Source organism: Daucus carota, chromosome 7, assembly GCF_001625215.2.
Source record: "Daucus carota subsp. sativus chromosome 7, DH1 v3.0, whole genome shotgun sequence".
Taxonomy (NCBI): domain Eukaryota; kingdom Viridiplantae; phylum Streptophyta; class Magnoliopsida; order Apiales; family Apiaceae; genus Daucus; species Daucus carota.
Window position 1 is genome coordinate 23,172,781 of NC_030387.2, and position 22,297 is coordinate 23,195,077.

The 22,297-nt window shown below is 33.4% G+C and overlaps 3 protein-coding genes across 3 annotated transcripts; 2 read left to right on the plus strand and 1 right to left on the minus strand.

Annotated features, from left to right (window-relative positions):
- Positions 1-1,337: 1,337 nt before the first annotated feature.
- LOC108193378 (probable pre-mRNA-splicing factor ATP-dependent RNA helicase DEAH5) lies at positions 1,338-6,036 on the plus strand. Its single transcript, XM_017359995.2, has 2 exons — positions 1,338-4,541; positions 5,468-6,036. The coding sequence occupies exons 1-2, from the start codon at positions 1,480-1,482 to the stop codon at positions 5,859-5,861; spliced, it is 3,456 nt and encodes a 1,151-aa protein (XP_017215484.1). The 5' UTR covers positions 1,338-1,479; the 3' UTR covers positions 5,862-6,036.
- A 939-nt stretch (positions 6,037-6,975) lies between these two features.
- Positions 6,976-12,052, minus strand: LOC108196622 (pre-rRNA-processing protein ESF1). The gene is made up of 7 exons (XM_017363992.2): positions 11,456-12,052; positions 11,309-11,383; positions 10,667-10,902; positions 9,453-9,615; positions 8,730-8,858; positions 7,694-8,394; positions 6,976-7,529 (listed from the first exon to the last, which is right to left on the minus strand). Exons 1-7 carry the CDS (start codon positions 11,942-11,944, stop codon positions 7,229-7,231), a joined length of 2,094 nt encoding a protein of 697 aa, XP_017219481.1. The 5' UTR covers positions 11,945-12,052; the 3' UTR covers positions 6,976-7,228.
- Positions 12,053-17,256: 5,204 nt separating this feature from the next.
- On the plus strand, positions 17,257-20,604 carry LOC108195545 (IQ domain-containing protein IQM1). The gene is made up of 9 exons (XM_017362516.1): positions 17,257-17,520; positions 17,976-18,434; positions 18,540-18,654; positions 18,748-18,813; positions 19,015-19,103; positions 19,297-19,384; positions 19,478-19,708; positions 19,833-19,934; positions 20,005-20,604. Exons 2-9 carry the CDS (start codon positions 18,034-18,036, stop codon positions 20,419-20,421), a joined length of 1,509 nt encoding a protein of 502 aa, XP_017218005.1. The 5' UTR covers positions 17,257-17,520; positions 17,976-18,033; the 3' UTR covers positions 20,422-20,604.
- The last annotated feature ends 1,693 nt before the right edge of the window (positions 20,605-22,297 follow it).

Genomic DNA, 22,297 nt, shown 5'->3' on the forward strand with positions numbered 1-22,297 from the left:
AGAAAACCCTAACAGCTATAACTCTCTGTATTAGTGTATCAGTATGTAGATTTCTCTGTTGTCCCCTTGCCACATAGCTTGAGCTTAACAAAAATATACTCCCCACCAAGCCAAAGAAAGCTTACGTAAGAAGCTCTCGACGAAGCTGATGCACAAGGTCCAGGGAATTAGAATTTATTCATTTTTTGACAAAAGTCCGGAATTAGAATTTAGAAGCTAGAAAACTTAACTCTTTGTTTCTAACTTTAACTGTTTTTTCTAGTAACACTCTACTATAAATTACCGACCATTACTGAAATTATTCCAACACATCTAAAAATATAATAAGTTGTAATCCGAACATACCCATCACTTGCAATATAATTTTTTACTTTCAAAAATAAGTAACTTGTTTTTAGTTTTTTTTTGTCATAAATAACTTGTTTTTTAGTTTAACTAAATGACATCATAAAGAATATTATTATATTTGAAAACTTGAAATGTAAATATTTGGACATGTACAAACAGTGGAAAGATGGGGGCAAAAAGAGTATTGGATTATTTATAGTCTGAAATTTTTTTGTCATAAAATAATTAAAATTGAATGTGAAAACTGAAACCAATTAATTATATATGTTTAGGATTTTAAGAGAGTTTGAGCAAGTCCAACACTATGCTAAGAGGTTCCCTAAAAATATTATAAAATAATATGTCTTAGTGATTTAGCACAAGATTTAGCACATGAGCTCCAATAGTACTCCCTATATTCATTCCCTATTATAATAATAATATTAAATTTAAACAACTACCATCTATTTTTGGATGAGAGGAGAGAGGGAAATGATGTGGAGGAGAGAGGAAAATGAATATTTTAATGATAAAAATAGTCTAGAAGTGGCTAGCATATTCTAAAAATAGGGAAGGGGAGGCTTGTGCTAGTGATTTAGCACATCACTAGCATAGTGTTGGAGTGCAATTTTATCCCATATTCCCTACTTTTGGATTTAAGACTTGATTTAGCATACCTATTGACTTGCTCTTAGTTTTCAGAAGTTAAGTGAAAACTGAGAATTTATTTTTGATAAAAGATAAGTAAATCCACATTTTCCCAAAAAAGTACTTATTCGTATAAAATAAAGAATAATAAATACTAATAAATATTTCTTTAATATTTATAGTACATATTTTTTTTCCAAAACAAATCCTCACTTTAATAAATAAACTTCGCACTTTTGTCGGTTTGTGTTTGCCTCGGGAGAGATCAGTTAAATGGATAAAATGTACTCCATCGATTATCCGAATCAGAAACTAAAAAGGAAAAGAAAAAGAAAAAAAGAGTATAAGTAGCCAAGCCGGGCCCATATTAACCGCTTCTTTTTCGAATAAACGATCAGAAGACTCGCGGAATTTCTAGAAGCTACTCTCAGACCCTAGCTCTTTCCACGATTACATTAACGATAGTAATTAGCACAACCACGTAATTGTTCTGTTACATTCTACATGGCGTCCGATTTCAAAGAAACTGGATTGAAGAAGCTCGAGTACTTGTCACTCGTTTCCAAAGTTTGTACGGAGCTTGAGAGTCACCTAGGGTTTGGCGATAAGGTATTGGCTGAGTTTATAATTGAATTGGGGAAGAATTGTGTGAGTGTGGATGATTTCTATGTGAAATTGAAAGAGAATGGCGCCGAGATGCCTGATTATTTTGTTCGTACTTTGTTGACTATAATTCATGCTATTTTGCCCCCTGAATTGAAATTGGGGGATGATAAGGAGGAGGTTGGGGAAGGGAGTAGTTGTAAATCCAGTTTTCCGGGTTTGAATATCGGGGATAGTAAGGATAGGGTTAGGGAGTTGGAGAGGGAGATTGCTTTCGAGGCTGAGGAGAGGAGGCGTGGGAAAGGACCGAGGGAATGTATGTATAGGGATGGCGGTAGAGGTAAAAGTAAGAGTAGGCACGGAGGTGAAAGGGAGAGGTGTAGAGATAGGGATGTTGGAGATGAGAGGGGTGATTATAGGAAAGCAAGTGGGAATGAGAGAGATGGAGGGAACGAGGGTGATGGTGAATTAAAGTGTGTTGAGCCGGAGTTGTATAGGATTTATAGAGGGAGAGTGTCGAGGGTGATGGATTCGGGTTGTTTTGTTAGGTTAGATGATTTTAGGAATAAAGAGGGGTTGGTTCATGTGTCACAGATAGCAAGTAGGCGGATTCCCAATGCTAAGGATGTTGTGAAACGTGATCAGGAGGTTTATGTCAAAGTGATTTCTATTTCAGGTCACAAGTTGAGTCTATCTATGAGAGATGTTGATCAGAATACGGGTGATGATCTTTTGCCTCTGAAGAAAAGTTCTGGGGATGTGGATGTTGTGAGGGCAAATCCTTCAGCTTCCCACAAGGGAAGTGCAACCAGGACCAGTCTTTCGGGGATCAGAATCACGGAAGAGGATGATGCGGGCCCATCACGCAGACCTTTGAAGAGGATGAGTTCACCTGAAAGATGGGAAGCCAAACAGCTGATTGCATCTGGTGTTTTAAGTGTAAATGAGTATCCTATGTTTGATGATGAAACAGATGGTCTGCTTTATCAGGAGGAAGGTGCTGAGGAAGAACTGGAAATTGAATTGAACGAGGATGAACCGGCATTTTTAAACGGTCAAACACGATTTTCAATGGATTTGTCACCAGTTAAGATATTCAAGAATCCCGAAGGGTCTTTGAGTCGTGCAGCAGCCCTTCAGTCAGCTCTTATAAAAGAGAGGAGAGAAGTGAGGGAACAGCAGCAGAGAGCCATGCTTGATTCCATCCCCAAAGATCTTAACAGACCATGGGAAGACCCTATGCCTGAGACGGGTGAAAGGCATCTGGCCCAGGAGCTGAGGGGTGTTGGTTTGTCTGCATATTCGGTACCTGAATGGAAGAAAGACACGGACAGTAAAATTCTCACATATGGGCAGAGATCGAAGCTGTCCATTCAAGAACAGAGGCAGAGCTTACCCATTTACAAATTGAAAAAGGAACTTATACAGGCTGTGCATGATAATCAGGTTCTAGTTGTCATAGGTGAGACGGGTTCGGGTAAGACGACACAAGTGACACAGTATCTTGCTGAAGCAGGTTATACTACCCATGGCAAGATTGGATGTACCCAGCCCCGTAGGGTGGCTGCTACATCTGTGGCTAAGAGAGTTGCTGAAGAGTTTGGCTGTCGTATAGGTGAGGAAGTCGGGTATGCTATCCGGTTTGAAGATACCACAGGTCCAGACACTGTTATAAAGTACATGACTGATGGTATGCTCATGAGAGAGATTCTTATTGATGAGAATTTATCTCAGTACTCTGTCATTATGCTTGATGAAGCTCATGAGAGGACGATTTACACAGATGTCCTTTTTGGATTGCTTAAGAAGCTAGTTCAAAAGAGGCGTGACCTTCGTTTGATTGTCACTTCTGCCACTTTAGATGCTGAGAAATTTTCAGGTTATTTTTTCAACTGCAATATATTTACCATCCCTGGAAGGACTTTCCCTGTAGAGATTCTTTACACCAAACAGCCAGAAAGTGACTACCTAGATGCAGCTCTTATCACCGTTTTGCAGATTCACTTGACAGAACCTGCAGGTGACATCCTTCTCTTTTTGACTGGTCAGGAAGAGATTGATTATGCTTGTCAATGCCTTTATGAGAGGATGAAAGGGTTAGGTAAGAATGTAGCTCAACTAATCCCTTTACCAGTCTACAGTGCCCTTCCAAGTGAAATGCAGTCCCGTATATTTGAACCTGCTCCTCCAGGAAAGCGGAAAGTGGTAATTGCAACCAATATTGCCGAGGCATCACTAACCATAGATGGGATATACTATGTCATTGATCCTGGTTTTGCAAAGCAAAATGTCTATAATCCTAAGCAAGGGCTTGATTCACTGGTTATAACGCCAATCTCACAAGCATCAGCTAAGCAGAGAGCTGGGCGTGCAGGTCGTACAGGGCCGGGGAAGTGTTACCGCCTTTATACAGAGAGTGCCTTTCACAATGAGATGCCTCCTACGACAATACCAGAAATTCAGAGAATAAACCTTGGTTTTACTACACTTAGTATGAAGGCAATGGGGATAAATGATCTCCTCTCTTTCGATTTTATGGACCCACCTTCTCCTCAAGCTTTAATTTCCGCTATGGAACAACTGTACAGTCTAGGGGCTCTGGACGAGGAGGGACTTCTCACGAAATTGGGTAGAAAAATGGCTGAATTTCCACTTGACCCCCCCTTGTCGAAAATGCTTCTTGCTAGTGTAGACCTTGGTTGTAGTGATGAAATTCTGACTATTATTGCCATGATTACAACTGGCAACATATTTTATAGGCCCAGGGAGAAACAAGCTCAAGCAGATCAGAAGAGAGCGAAATTTTTTCAGCCCGAAGGAGATCATCTAACTCTGCTTGCTGTATATGAGGCTTGGAAAGCAAAGAACTTTTCTGGACCATGGTGTTATGAGAATTTTGTCCAGTTGCGGTCTCTAAGGAGGGCTCAAGATGTTCGGAAGCAACTTGTGGCGATTATGGATAAGTATGTCACTACATCTTGCTTTTCTATATGCAGTTAATAGTTTATACAACAATACTATGTGCTTCTCAAATACATGTTCCCAAACGCAATCTTATTCATTTTTGCTATTTCCCTTTGCCACCTATGTTATAGAATAGTAATCATTTACTTCTCATGCTTTACAACTTTTCTGTTACTGGTGCTGAAGTGAAATTGAGAAAATTTAATTATAAAGTAATCCACCTTGCAAAGGTAAATTAGCCGTCTCTCAGTAGGTTTTTTTGAGTAACAAAGAAAGTTTCCTCAGTACTGGTGCCTTTAATTATTAGATCTTTCAATTTTATTTTCCACATGGCATACTTGGAATTATATATGATCTGTACTTTACTTCTCAGCAAAAAACCATCTATGTCAGTTTAATATACTCCTGTAGTCCTGTTGTTGATGTTTCCTATTTAGATAAGACTTTATTTATACTCTAGTGGGTGTAACTATAATATTTATCAAAAATAGGTATTTAGTTCTCTTTTGCTCCATTAATTAAGTCATTTGCTATCATTGTTCATCAATCATACTTTCTGTGGTCATATATCTTGATATGTTCGGATGCCTGTAGATGTTCTTTAGGATTCTGTTTGTTCAGTTTAATGTATAGATAGTCCTGCACAGTCTTTTTTCTCCCTTTGGTGGACTTCTTCTAGACAGGTGGCAGTGTGCATAATTTAAGTAAAATGCTTCGCGTGATTGTGATAAGGGAATATTGCATTATCATATCTTTTCATGCCAAGTGTGAACATCTTGGTTAGGGGCGTTATGGTTTTTTCTTATAAGTAATAATGCTAGATGACCACTGGAGTTAATAATATCAAAGACATTTTGCTTCTGTGCAATTATTTTCTGGTATGTTAAGCCAATTCAGTACACTTGCTGATGATGTATCTGTTCAGGTACAAATTGGATGTTGTGAGTGCTGGAAACAATTTCACCAAGATAAGGAAGGCCATAACAGCGGGATTTTTCTTCCACGCAGCTAGGAAGGATCCACAAGAAGGTTACCGGACACTGGTGGAGAATCAACCTGTATATATTCATCCTAGCAGTGCTCTTTTCCAGAGACAACCTGACTGGGTTATCTACCATGAGCTGGTAATGACAACAAAGGAGTATATGCGTGAGGTAATTGTTGTTGATCCCAAGTGGCTTGTGGAACTGGCACCAAGGTTCTTTAAAGTGGCAGATCCAACTAAAATGAGTAAGCGCAAGCGTCAAGAACGTATTGAACCGCTTTACGACAGGTATCATGAGCCGAACTCTTGGCGCTTAAGTAAAAGGCGTGCGTAGACTGAGCTCTTCGCTATGATTTTAGGCTAGTAATAGCACTGGGTTAATGTTGTAAATTGTGCCTTTTGATTGAAAACTTGAATTTGTACCTGAATAATCCTTGATAGAGTAATGGAGGGTTGGTGGTGTTGCCTTTTGTACATGTGATGTTTAATAATGATGTAATTTCGTTATAGTTTCGTTTTGTTTGTTCTTTGAATTTCTACTGCTTAATGTAGCCAGGAACAATTTTTGGTTCTAGTGAACTCAAAGATTTCCCTGCCTTAAATTACAAGGGTCCTGTATGCTGAGTTGCCGGGATTTATTAACAGACAGCTTTTAGCGGGAAATAACTGCTAAATGAGTGTAATTACTTTTTCGCCATTAGTTTATCAGCAATTTGACTAGGTTTACTTTCAAGCTGTTGCTCAGTCGTGGCCAGGTGTAATCTACTAAAGAAAATTAACATTTTCTTTTGTGAATTCCACTATGTGCTTCCATAGAATTCGGATGACACTGCGTCAGATGATACCATAGAAATAATTGAGACATTATTTACAATGACATTTTCACAAATGGCAGTCTCTTAGGATAACAGAAAAGACTTTCATTGTCCATGCGACGATGCCTCGTGGACAAATCTTTTTGAATAGGAAGTAGTGTGATAGGGATATTTGTGTTGATCGATTTGACAGGTTTGTTGCTGTAGCGTATAGCAACACAATCAACTCGGAGTCATTCAAGTAATGAGTACCCCGAGTAATATACATTCGGGCTTTAACTTATTTTTAATTTTTTTAAAATAAGAATTTTACAACTAAATTTTTATTCAGAAAAAAAAATTAGCATGGACTTTAATGTTTTTGAAAAATATATTTGTAACTTATTTTTAATTTTTTTCTGAATAAAAATTTAACATCTAAATTTTTATTTAGATAAAGAAAATCTTAAAAATAAAATATAGAACTATAAAGATAAGAGCATTGAAATACGTTTCAAACGTGAGAAAAAATGTATAAAATTAATTGAGACAGAGGAAATATTATTATTATTATTATTATTATTATTATTATTATTATTATTAGCTAAATACTAAAGTAATTAACCCCACTTCTAATACCAATATGAAGCATGATTTCACACGGAAGAATTGGTTATATTCTCAAACTCAAATGTCATTTGATCTTAAGAATATATTTGTTTGTCATGTTTGATCTTAAGAATTACTTTAACATTACAAAAAAAAAAAATCCACATATATTGTAATACCTTAACGAAAACCACTATTCTTGGACAATTGCTTGTTTTTCAGCATTTTTCTGCCATGTAATTCCTGGGTACTCTAAGAAAAGAGGGTGAACTTTCTCTTCAACTTTTGGTGATTGCTTTCACAGAACTCTAGACTTCTTTGCGCCTTTATTTTTTGAAGTTCCTTTCTTCCAGGATATCTTGTCGCTGGAGGGCACTGGAAGTTGTTTAGACTTCATCTTAATTGATTTCACTAATGAAGATATTTCATGCTTGTCTTTCCTTTTGTGTGTTTCAGGAAGTACATGCTCATCCCTGCCCGCCCCTAGGTCAACAGACAAAGGCGCTCGCTCGAGCAATTTTGGTGATTCATTTCTTCCTGTTTCCTCATCCTTTTCCATCTTATGCTTCTGTGCGACTTGCCGAGCAAAAGCTGCACTCCTGTAACACCACCATAAGTGTTAATCTCAGCAAACAAGATACAACAGCTAATGATCAAAATGCACACATTGTTTCAATCCAGGTATGCATTGCACAACAAGGATTAAAACCATTATGATATGAAGATTAGAACCATTATGATATGACAATATCAGATTAAATACCTTTTATACTGAGGATCAGTTGGATCCAAAGCAAATAGAGGAGTATTAAGAAGACTAGAAAATCGTTTCCGATCATCATCATCAATTGTTGGTAGTTTTTCCTCGTCAATAATTTCTTTGCCCTTCTTACCCTTAGACTTTTTAGGCTTCAAATTGTAACCCTTTAAGTTTGTATCTCCAGTTTCATCAGCAAGCAATAATTCAAGCTCTGCTCTGCTTGCTTCTGCTTCTTTTGTTATTTCTTGAGGCTGCTTCCGTTTATTGTTGCTTTTGCCTTTAGATTCCTTAGTTCGTTTAGAATGAGGTTCTTCAACAAAGAAGTCATCCGGTTCTTCTACTGGTTCTCTGTCTGAGTCACTACTCTCATCCTCTGAGGAATACTTGGACCTATTCTTACTTGCCTTCTTTTTCTCTTTTCTTTTTCTAAGATAAGCTTCCCAAACTGTCTCAGATTGTCTATCTTTCTTTTCCAAAATTTGCTTGCTTATATCCTCCAAGCCAGTATTGAAAGTAACCTCCATTTCTTGTCCACCCTGCTCGTCATCTTCATCAGAAGCAACACCAGATTGGATTAGAGCACGGTACATATGTTGTTTCTTATTTTTTCTGTCAGTCCCGTCTTCCACATTGTCATCATACTCGTTTTCATCAGATTCACTTCCATCAGAAGCCAAAAACTCCTTCAACTCCAATTCTGCTAACTGTAGAAAAGCACAAACAGAACAAGAGTACAATCATAAGAAGTTAAACAGCTGTTAAAATTTAAAGCACAAATCATATTTATTTATATTATCTTATAGTAGACTGTTCAGGAATATATTACACCAAATAAGTACTTATTGGCTTAAGGTCTTTCTAGACATAGCAACACACTTTTGTATATATAAACGAAAATTAGCATTGTTATCAACCAATATTTTAAATGTCGACGAAAGAAATAATTCCAGTTTCCCCTGTTACTCATAGGCAGCCTCTGCAAATATACACCAGACATACATACTTAAGCTTCCGAGACTGCACTATGAAAGCTACAAACCTGTTCAGCATTATATTTTCTTTTTAAGGTCTTAGAACGTTGTGGTTCGTCTTCATCCCATGTAAGACGAACTTTGGTCTGCTGCAGAGCTCTTGTTTCAAAATTGTTGCCTTCGTAGCTTCCTGGTGCCTGAATGGGAGTGCGAGGACAAAAAAAAGTTAATTAAGTAAAAGGTACCACCAATGCTGCTGGCGATGACATTAGACTAGTAACAGAATTGTTAACATTAGTAGTCTACCAATCTATATAAATGATATTACAAAAAAAAATAAACTCCATATCCCGACACAAACCAAAAACAAAGAAACTAATTGCCTAATCAAATCCCAAAATTGCCTCCCCGTTCCCCACCATTATTACTGGCGAGTAGTGAGTAGCCAATCCTTCTCAAGATTTACGCCCCTTCATTCACTCAGTACATGTCACAACACTCCTATCAGGATTTTCGCCACTCAAATGCCCACGATCTTGTACTAAACTAACCTTGGAGGTGAACTGGTATAGGACTAGGTAACACTCTTAGGTCTTAACCTAAAGTTACTGGTAATATAATTGTACTATTGATACAGCTACACAGTTGAAGGAACATGTTTGTGACACTAGGCTAAATTTCTAAAACATTCTCTGGCTGGCACCGAGAGTCCCCTAGGTTTCGCCTAGACAGAGTAAAACTACAGTCTATGATAACAAAACCAAATAAAATTAGTTTCTGAATCCTAATACCTCAGTAGCAACATCACGAGGAGCGTGCTTGAATTCCATAGAATCTGGAATAAACCTTAGGTCCAGCTTATTTGATGATCTTTCAACCTCAACTCCATCACAGCTTTTGTAAATGTAATCTGCTGTAGCAATTGAATCACATTCCACCACAGCATAATAGTATCTGCCAAAATGCAAGCACACCTCAAAAAGTAGAATAGTGAGAGAACTCTTTTAAACATATATTCAAAAGATATTAAACCATTGTTACACTTTACATATTCCTATATTATACTTGTGATCAGTTCAATCTGATAAAATACTAGGGAGAAGACCATTGTTGTTACTTCAATCGACTAGACGCGACTAGTTAGTCACAGTCGGTAAGCTATGGTTGACATGAACTGTCACCTGGTCTTTTGTACATATTTCGGGCGACTTCTCATTGACTGGTTAACCGGGTCGACTAGGAGACCCAGTCGTTCAACTGGTTTAAAAACTCAAAAAATCAAAAGCCCAGTTGCCAAAAAATAAAGCTGTAAAGTAGTCTAATGTCCTTAACGCGCCTCCATTCAGTCACCAGTCAAAATTTGTTCATCTTCCAGGTAATCTTCATCCTTTTTCATTTCCCTATTGTACACATGCACATACACACTCTTATATATATCCACTATACAGTTATATACACACACAAAACATGAATATATATACACTTACACACACTCACAGAGTAAACAACTATACACAGTCACATACTCTGTTTATACATGTATAGCTGTTTATGCTTAATAGCAGCTGTTCTTATACAGTATACACTTATATTAACTAGCAAACTAGATGACTGATCAAACGAATGATCCTGCCTATGACCCTTTTAACAACCCTAGACAGAAGAAGAAATCAAATGATCCAGGAAAGGAATACGAATTTTGGCAAGAGTTGAATATTAAGATTGTAGAATGCAATCTTTTCAAGAAATATATGTGTTCAGGGGTTGGAAGACTGAAAAAATCTTGCGGATGGATATCCGGATGTCTCAATCTTGCGGATGTCTTAGAAGTTTGAGCACACATGTATTATATAAGTATATAAGTTCAAACTATCACTCCTTTATCTTAACACTTTAAAGCAAGGTAGATTCCATTCTGCTATAGTTATCTTGCCTATTTGTAGTAAAATTGTACTTATTCCTGAAAAGACCTAAAGAATTCAAAAGCGAATTCAGAATGACTTGCCTTAGCCTACTTAATTCATAAGCCCTCAACTTTTCAATGTCAATCTCGCCGTCGCCATTGTTATCTTCATCATCACTTGCATCCTTATCCTTATCGTCATCAAACAATCCAACTGGACCATGCACTGCCTCCTCTTGCATTCTCTTAAGTCCAAACTCGGACGGGTAGACAGATACTGAGATAATTTGTCCTCCTTTGGGTAAGAAAGAGCTTAACAAGACATACAAGTCCACTGCCTACAAAGAAGAAACATGACTATAAGCATGTGGACTAAAGCAGGATTAAAAATTATAAGAAAGCTTTTGTCAAAATTGAAGAGCAAAACATACTAGAAACGAAACATTGTTAATTAATTACCTAAATTATGTAATACAATGGCAAGTTATTATAAGCAAAATACAAACACCAATCCAGAGAGTTGAATTAATTTCATGTGCATTTAAATACCTGTTACAACCTTGGTAGCAACTTATGGCCTAGTCAACAAACACCGGAGGGAAATTCAAATCTTTCACTTAATTTGTTATATAATATATCTCAACTTTTAATTCCAAAACAGAGCTGGAACTTATGTGAGAGGTAATGCTTTCCGAGTATTTCTTTCATATAGTTAAGGAGATGCTAAAAAAGAAAAAAACTCACCTTGACTTGATTCCAGTCCATATTAACCACAGCAAGCCTACGAGTTTCATTTTCAATTTCCGGAACATTCTCCTCCTGTATCACAAAAAGTTAATATGATTACGATATGAATTGAAACGAAGAAAAAAAAACTGCCAATAATCTTACCAGTGCAAGATTATTTTCTTCCTCCGAGTAATACTCCACCTCCTCATCAGTGGAAGAATTGTCCTCATCAGCACCATCATCACTCTCCGAATCCCCTAATTCACTCCCACTCTCATCGCTCTCCTCGCTCTCCTCGTCTTGACTTTCCACATTTCCTTTCCGCTTGGCAATTTGAGCGTCTTCTTCTTCTTCTTCTTCTTCTTCGCTCTCCGACTCATTTTCCCGTTTCTTCTTCTGCTCCTCTTGATCATCGAGACGGTAATAATGCTTAAGAGGATTCTTAGCAACAGCATCCTCCTTGTTCTTAACCTTGCCACGCTTATCAATTCGTGTCGACGACGAAGTGAAATTTTTATCAGTGAACATCCGATTGAAACGAGAATCAATGGTGACCTTTGATTTATGCTTGGGTGGATTCTGAAACCTAGGATCCGACTGTACTGAGGCGAACCTCGGGTCACTAATCACCTTGCTCTTTTTCGAATCCATTCTTCTTCTTCGTCTTCTTTTTTGTCTTTTTTTCAATTAGAAAGATTTGGGAAGATAGGCAGGGAGGGGTTTTTAACAGCGGGATGGATGATTTCATAAACCCTACCCTTTTTTTCTGGGTCGGGTTATGCTGCCCGCCACTTTTCTTTTTCATGTTTAAATATTTTATTTCTATATCCACGTCTATATCTATTTTTTGCTGTACTTTTTTATTTATCAATTTAAACAAGTATACGATTAACAATCATCAATCATCAATCAATATATCAATATATAAAGGAGGATGCGGGCGTCTCTAGAATTGCTCGATTCAGTCTTCTGATTTTTCTTGAATTTCGGAGAGAAAATATAGTTACAATTCAAAAAGTCAGGTTCAAAAATTCTAAAAATAATACAACTCTTTTCTTATTGAATTCTTCTTATTGAATTCTAAAGATGATACAATTCTTTCAAGAATTCTAAAAGTAAATACAACTCATTTTCTTATTGAATTCTAAAGATGATATCTAGAATTGTTCGATCGATTCAATCTTCTAATTTTTCTTAAATTTCGGGTAAAAAATATAATTATACTTTAATAAAACAGGTTTAATACAATTCTAAAGATAATACAATTCTTTTTTTATTAGATTCCAAAGATAATATAAAAGAATCAAGATATTAGGAATCATAGAGGTAATACAATTCTAATTATTTATTATACATTAATATACAAATTATTACAAATTATTACAAATTATAAAATTATCTTAAATTTCCGAAGTTCAGCTATTATAAAGATAAAAAAAAATTTAACAATAGTACAATTCTTTAATTATTCAAGAATAAAAAAGTAGAATGATCCTATCACTCGAGCAGCCCATCAGGAAAAGGTTCGAGCCATTGTGAGCCACGAATGACTCCAGGTCGAACAACCCACAAGAATTTTTGCTTACTACTTACTATTAAGATTGACCAAGCCCCGAGCCATTTCAAGAAAAACTAACATACAAGACTGGGAGTGGTGCTTGCATGTCCAACCAAGAAAGAGGCAGGTATATCGTCCATTCAGTCTTATAATTTTTTTAAATTTTAGATAGAATATAATTATAATCTAAACTAAAATTATAATCTTAAATTTTGGATAGAAAATAAAATTCTAATCTAAAATTAAGCAGAACGGTGACATGACGTCTCTAGAATTGTTTGATTCAGTTATAATTTTCTAAATTTCGGATATATAATTTTCTAAATTTCGGATATAAAATAAAATTATAATCTATAAACCAGGTTCAAGTATTGTATAGATAAAACGATTACAAAGATAGTACAATTCTTTTACTTATTTAGGATTCATAAAAGAGTAGAATTCCATTTATTCAAAATAACAATTATAGAACAAATATAATCAAAAAAAATACAATTCTTATTTTCAAAAGTTATAAGATTTGTAATCTTATTTTATTAGTTTTTTTTTCAAATTATATATCTAACAAATAAAAACCAGCATCTTCTGTAATCACAAATTGTCTAAATAGGTTTGTAGTCGTTTCATAATGATGATCAAAAAGATAGCATCACTATCATGAAAACATGTTTGAGATCTTAAAGTTCAAGGATCTTAAAGATAATATAATTTTATTTTTTTGAATTCTAAAAATAATAAAATTCTTCTTATAATTTTCTTAAATTTCGGATAGGAAATATAATTATAATTTAAAAAATCAGGTTCAAGGATTCCAAAAGTCAATACAATTCTTTTCTTTTTGAATTCTAGAGGTAATACAATTCTTTTCTTATTTAGGAATCCTAAAAGGAATAGGATTATATTTAATTTAAACTAACAATCATTGATAAAATACAATTTATGTTTAAGATTTGTAAGATAATACATATTTTATTTTCGATTTAGTTTTATGATTTTCTTAAATTTTGAATATAAAATAAAGGATAGTAAAGATTATTATCATTAAAAGAACTAATAGCAAAAAAATTAGAACCATAAAAGAATAATAATTTTTAACTAATAAATAAAAATCATAAAATAAAATAATTAACAAATATAATAGGATACATAAAATAGGAATCATATATTGATTTTATGATAATGTAAATGATTCTTGATTAGTATTGTGTTTGACGGCCACGGGAGGCGGCCCAAAGTAATTTTTATCTAAATAATAATAAATTTTTTATTAGTATTATGTTTGACGGGAAAGTGGCTAGAATAATTTTTTATCTATGTTATAATATATTTTTTCGTTAAAACGGGACCACGGTCCAAAATAATTTTAATCCAATTTTAATCTTTAATTTTATTATAATTAGAATAATGTTTATTAGTATTGTGTTTGACAGTAAGATGATTCAAACGAATATCTAAATTATAATATTTTGTTATTAGTATTGTGTTTGACAATAGAGCAGCTCAAACTAATTTTGATCTAAATTATAATATTTAATTTTATCATTAAAATAATGATTATGGATTAATATTATCTTTGATGGGAGGGGGAGTTCGAAGTAATTTTATTATTAGTATTGTGTTTGACATGATTGCCATTTAAACAATTTTCTATACTAATTATAATATTTTTTATTAGTGACATGTTTAACGGGAAGATGACTCAAAATAATTTTTATACTATTATAATACTAATTCGTATCAAAATTTATCACGCCGCCGCGAAGCGCGGCTTTTTTCACTAGTATGTTCTATAACCATAGATTTAAGTCCTATGCCGTACACAAAAAGAATGGAGCGTTGGAGTACAAAATCAAATAAAATATAATCTAATCATCTAAATCTAATTTTTTTCTGTTCTATAATATTTGTAAACATTCTACAACCTGCATATTATATTCAACAACTTAAACATTGTAATCAAAACGTAGAACAATTACTTTTATAAATCAGAGGCACCATGTTCTGCAATATAAGTAATAAGCAAAACAAGAATTCTTTCAAAAAAAAAAAGCAGAACAAGAATCTTAATGCTTGTTAAAGTTGAAAGATATTATTGATTACTTGACAATTTTGATTAAGACAATTTATAAATGATAAATTATATACAAATTTGAATAATCAAAAATATTATTTTTGATAAAACTAAAAAATTATGACTTGTACTCCAATACTCCAATGTTTTTGTGTACCTTAACTCTGTTAACATAATCGTTTATCTAAGTTTAATATGTAATCTTATGTTATTTCGTATTAATTTATTTTTTTGGTGTTCAATTTAATAATTATGCCGAACTAAATTATGTAGCCTAAAATGAAAATGAAATTATTTATTTTAATTTTAATTTATTCTTTCTCCTACTTTAATTCTTGATATTTTTTTTTTGGTGTTTTATACTAACGGATATTTGACAAAGTGATTTTGATATGTTACTTTTAAAGTTTAAATTTCATATCATATACTTACTTCTTGAAATCTTGGTAAGTTATTATTCATTACGAGTTTCATAATTTATACTTGTCATGTTAATTGATATTAGTTATTTTTGAAGTAAAGAATATACATTTTGAACGGTTGATATTATTTTTTAGATTGATTAATGAATTTGTAAGCTTCTCTCTTCGGGAGCAGCCCCTGCGTCCCGGTGTTTTTGTTATCTCATATTTTTTCTTATATTGTTTGTTAATTAAGAATCTCTCAAAATTATCGATTTCGTTTGCCTCATATATTTGTTAAGACAAACAAAGGTAATAATTTGTATAGCAATCTGTAATTGCTACAATTTAATTCACTTACACCTATATATTAGTATCAATTATGCTTCCAAAGTTAACGAGGACAAACAAGTTATCATATGACTATGGGAGGTGTGAAGGAGATTTTCCTATTTTATCAATCTTAAATTAGTAGTCGATTTGACTTTTTACACATATTTTAAGGTATAACAAAATATCACTTATTTTTTTTCTAAATAATAATATAGATAGCAGTTTTTTATTCAAAATAAAAAAGAAGATTCATAAATAATTTACAGCTATCTTTCATAAACATCTTAAAATATTTGTCAAAAATCAAAATAACGACTGATTTAGGATGGAGAGAGCAGTTCTTGATTGAAGGATAAGGAGAATTCGAGGACTCCAGTCCATGATGGGGACTTCAATTCGTGAACTTTTGTGATCATCACTAGTCCTGTTTTTGTAAGTATTTAAATCTTTTTTAACATTGAGTTGTACTCGTGAATTTATTTATACAATAGGTTTATAACTTGATCTTACTCATAAAATATGTATTATCATGAGTTTAATGGTAAAGAACAAAATCGATGCAAGGTTGTTGCATTAAAAAGGAATGCATCATGCAATAAATGAAATTGTACAATGCCCATGCATTGCCAGTTCGGTATGATCTAACCTTATTTATTGTCACCGCGTTATATTTATTACTACTTGTATCACCATCACATGTATAGATCAACATCTACGTACATTTCTGTTAAGTTTTCAATCATTTTACGGGAACTCCATTTATTTGGATGACAATGTTTGAAATTTGTTGAGTTAATAATAGTCAACATTGAAAGTAGTATAAAAGCTATATTAGGCAAAGAAGAGGGCAGTTGTTATGATTATTATTTTTTTGACAAACATGATGAGTAAAACGGGATGGAGAGAGTATATATTTCACTTTCTTTATAAGATGTATTTGAAACTTATCAAAGATATAATATGAGCATGAGTACCAAAAATATTTTAGTTTTTTTCATGTTATCGAAGTTGTAATTAATGTACTATAACATGTATTACAGTTAAAATGAGTCTAGAGTAGTGATTTTGTAGTGAGGAAAATGCATAAAGAAGACAATCTCCAATTCTCTTTTCATCCCAATTTAATGGTCTAGTTTATCAAGAAAAATTCCAATAATATTTGCCATCTTATATTATAAAATGAAAATTTTATATAAGTTCCAATATTAACTTTTACTAACCCCAACCCACACTATCTTCATTAATTACAATAAAAATATTGTTGACTTTTAATAGAAAAGAAGAATACTTAGATGTATCTTTGTATAATTAATGCAATTTAAAATTTATGAAAATGATAACAGAGATATCACATTTAATATTATTTTTAATATATGTGATATTTGAAAACAAGACTATTAAAATGGATGAAAGGAGTAGTTATCATCACACGCTTGAATTGATGAGTGGAGACTTTTAAAAACAAGTGTTTAGTTGACTTTTCAATTCAAGTATGGAAATAAAAATAATTATTTATTTGTTGCATTATTTTATGGATTTCTGGAACTCTATAGTTTTTTCGTGGAACCCTTCTCTAGTCATTTTGATCCTTAAATTTCTTTCTTTTGACCATCTTTCTCCCTATTTTTAAAACACAATACACACACATATGTTTGTTCATGCACATGAGTGTCTGCGAATAAAGGTATAAGAGTAGTGATACTTGTATATATTTCAAAGTATTGAAACAATCAAACTACTTCGTGAGTTTTATTCAAAATCCAAACTTTTCATCACCATTCAAAAATACATTACAAATCACTCATAGCTGGATTCAGAGACTACTGCTTTTCTTTCCAAGTCCTCTTTCATTACGTATCTTAAGGTCCAACAACTCACAAACTCTTTATTATTATTATCATTGTTTATTAAGAACTCCTCAGCTAATGAGGTAGGTATATATACTTCAAGTTTGTAGTCATATTCATTAGCATTTTCAACTTGAACTTAAAAGATACTACAGAGTAAGAAAATAAAAAGGATATAATACAGCTTACAAGCTTTGGTTTCTATTACCGGTGAGTGTGTTTTCTTTGTTGTAGTTCATTATCAATATTGGGTTGTAATTTCCGTAAGGTGTTTAAATAAATGACTACTCATACTTAAATTTTACATTTTGCTATCATTGATGAAATATGCTTCACTTTCTCATCTATGTCTATTGTTTACGTGTACTACTAATTCCTGAACTTTTTATAATTTTCAAATCTCTTTAATATATTACTATGATAAAGTAGATAGCATGTTGAATTTACTTGAGTTTATATTAATTTTCAACAGGTTGTGACATCGTGGTAATTACTTCCTATATAACTTTTCAAGGCCAAGAATTAGAGAAATGACATTGAGAACCAGTAGTTTCAAGAAATTAGATTCAGATATTATGACAAACTTGATTGGATCTCACTCTCCCAGTAACAATGGTAGAAAGAATTCGATTAACTTGAAAAACTGCGAGCCAGTGAGAGTGACGCTTGAAACAACCGCTTCATTCAAGAATTTGGTTCAAGATATCCAAAATTCAGATTCTGATTGTTTTGGAAATAAACCTAATGGATATGGATCAAAATTTCCTCACAAATCAGTGCCTCGTGTCTCACTTCCTCAGCCTGCCATACTTTTTTCGCCACGACCCATTAGTGAGCTTGATGTTGCTGCTGTGAAGCTTCAAAAAGTTTATAAAAGTTATCGTACTCGAAGAAATCTTGCAGATTGTGCTGTTGTGGTTGAGGAACTCTGGTTTGTTTTCCCATATAATCTTGTTGATTGGATTATTTTTTAGCTTCATCAATCTTGTGTTGTTCATCATGTTAATAAAATTGAATTTTTTTATCTTTTTAATAGGTGGAAAGCATTAGACTTTGCATCTCTTAAGCGAAGCTCGGTGTCTTACTTTAATGTTGAGAAGCCGGAAACAGCTATGTCACGGTGGGCTAGGGCAAGGACTAGAGCTGCCAAAGTAAATTCTCAAACTTACGAAATTCCAAAAATTATGCATTTGTTTCTCAAACATAAAGGCTCGTATGTTAATTTAAATTAATATCTATTTCAGGTTGGAAAGGGTTTGTCTAAGTGCGAAAAGGCTCAAAAGCTAGCTTTACAACATTGGCTTGAAGCTGTAAGTCCTTACTTGTACAATCATATATAATGTTCCTTTAATTGTATGATTGTTAGCTTTTCCAAGGAACTAATAAATAATAATAATTAATACATCTCATCAAATATAAACTTTAAATAATACGTAATCCACTTACCTATAAATAAGCATAATTAATATATTAATTTTACTCTTGATGATCGTTTCTTTATCTTGTTACAGATCGATCCACGCCATCGATATGGACACAATTTGCATATGTACTACGATATATGGTTCGAAAGTCAAAGCTCTCAACCTTTCTTTTACTGGTTAGCCCTTCATTAATCATATTGAATTGATATATATTACACTCTTTAGTTGATGATTTGATTATGTTGTCTATGTATTGATCTATGCATACAGTTAATTAACATCAAAACAAAAATTGATTTTTAAAGCGTTTTATAGTTGACCTTAATTTAAATCTTGTTTATGATTTTTTTTATATAAAAAATATTGAAGGTTGGATGTTGGAGATGGAAAAGATGTAAATGTCGAGAGATGCTCAAGGAGTTGCTTACAAGGACAATGCATCCAGTACTTAGGACCGGTAAATTTGGAGCCTTCACAAATATACCTTATTTCTTTACACGTATAAACTATACAAAAGATGATATTTTGATAACTTTTTAATTCTTTGTAGATTGAAAGGGAAGCATATGAAGTGATTGTAGAAGATGGAAAGCTTGTATATCGACAAAGTGGTCTATATATCGACACCATTGACGGTTCTAAGTGGATTTTTGTTCTTAGCACATTCAGGAAATTGTATGTTGGTAAGAAGAAGAAAGGTGTATTTCAACATTCGAGTTTTCTTTCTGGTGGTGCAACTATGGCAGCTGGAAGATTAGTTGCACATGGTGGTGTTCTTGAGGTACATGTGTTTGTGTTTGTGTTTGTGTTTGTGTCTGTTAGTGCGTATGTTTATAATGTATACCAAAAATATAGATACACTAGCATATGTGATTTTTATCATTGATGTTGGTATACATCTACAGGCTATATGGCCTTATAGTGGTCACTACCACCCAACCGAAGAGAACTTCATGGAGTTCATTAGCTTCCTTGAGGATCATCATGTTGATCTTACAAATGTTAAGGTAATATCTGGGAGCATTTGATAATATTTCATAGTAAATAACTAGTAAATATCTTTTTTTTGTGAAACAGAAGTGTGCAATAGATGATGACACTTTCTCTTCCAATATCGAGGGTGATGAATCGATATCAATATCATCCATCAAGATTACTAAAGTAGAAGAAACAAATGCATCTGATATAAATATTTCAAATAAGAAAATAGAGGATGCCAACATAGGGGAACCAATGTTCAGCATTGCTAGACGCTTATCCTGCAAGTGGACTTCAGGAACTGGACCACGTATTGGTTGTGTGCGTGACTATCCCGCGGAATTGCAGTGTCAAGCTCTTGAAAAGGTTAATTTGTCTCCTCGTGTGGCTTCTGGGGCTAATTATGCCAATTGTGGTCCAATCCCCTCTCCACGGCCAAGCTCAAAGGTCAGGCTATCTCCTAGAATTTCCTACATAGGACTCCCAAGTCCCAGAACACCCATTGCTTCCAACTGATCTTTGACTCATGCAAGTAACAACCCAACTGGGACACAAAGTCTTGTAGTCCGTGCAACTCTACTATTGCTTTTTAAACATGGCAATGAAGCCTAACATAGTGGAACTCGATTTTTTCAGCTTTTTTAGGATTAGGATTTTAACAAATCTTTTCTTCATTATAATATTTTAGCTTTTCCTTCATCTGTAACCACTTACTATATTTTTTTTCATTCTTACTTTTCTAGTAGACATAGGTGATGATATTCAAATTCAATACGAAATAATTAGTTTTTATTTACTTCGAGACATATTGGCTGGCTCATACTCTTAATAATTTGAGGTTGGTTCGATACAATAAATCATATACATTTTGAAATCATGAAAATTTGGTAATCATATATTTGTTGGGAAAATAGTTTATACTTGTTACATAAACGGTCCTGACAAGACAAATAGTTGTTAGTTAGGAACTGATTAGATAAACAATCTTGACAAGACAAATAGTTGTTAATTTTTTATTTCTTTTTTGTCAGGATTAGTTGTTAATTTTTAGATAAACGGTCATGACAAGAAAAGTGATTGTCAATATCAGAACCATTTATGAAATCTTCTTTATATAAAAGAAATATGACTATTTATCTACCTGATTTCTACTTTCACTTCATAATTAAAAAAAAATAAATAAGTCCACTCATTTTTATACGTTTTTCACTGCTCGGCACACACTTTAATATTCCTATAAAGTATAATTCTATAGGCATGTTTGGAAGTTAGCGGATTGATAAAAAGTTAGAGGTTTGCCTCAAATTAGAGGTTTGACCATATAAATCCTCTAATGTGAGTGTTTGGTTGTAAGCTGATTGAAATAGCGGTTTAGTCTCAATCCGCTAATTTTAAAAAAAAAACTACTTTGAGGAGTTTTTTCAATTAGAGGTTTGGGACAAAATAATAAAATTACTATTTTATCCTCCCACCAATTAAACCCTACTAACACTTCAGCTATTATTTTTCCATTCTCTCAACTGTCCTCCCTTCTCTTCCTTTCATTCTTACCTCTAAAGCAGATCGGAGAGGTTAGCTTCCTTGCAAATTTATAAACCTTCTATTATAACTATTTAATTTATCATTTTAATTTAGCATTTTGGTGAAGGTGGGCAGTGTTGAGAATGGATTCACATTAGCATTATTGTTTGGTTCCACCGCAGATGCCAGAGAGATGCAGGATGTGTGCTTATATCACACAATCTGGTGAGCTAAAAAAATTCATCAAAATGCATACCTGCAAAGTGATGATAAGATTTTTAAAAATATTCTGGGAGTATTTTTAAAATAAATAAATTGATTTTCACTTAAAATTTTAAAGTTGGTATCAATATTCATGCATTAAACAAAACAAATGATTGTTATTTGATTATAATATATTTCAGTGTCCTTATTAGTCATTTTGTGTATTTAAGTAGTTATCAGCTAACAGTTATTTACCAAACGCTTTTATAAAAACCGCTAATTGAATCAGCTAGTCAAAACAGCTAATTAAATAAGCTAGTCAAAACAGCTAACTCAAACCGCTACAGCTAACCGCTAATTCCCAAACAGGGCCTATAACTTATCTTTTAAATTTTTTTCCGAATAAAAATTTATTTTTTATATTTTTACTCAAGAAAAGAAAATTTTAAAAATAAATTATAAAACTATACTTTATATTAGTACTAAAGTGCATATCCAGTCCCTCCAATATATACAATTGGGTCCTGGTCCCTGACAACCATGTGTCAGGGACCGTTTATATAACACACACTAATAGGACCGTCGGATTTCTATTTTAAGGGTTCGGATTGAAGCATTTTTTTTTTTACCGATTCGCTATAATTTTCCGCGGATCGGAGGTTTTCCC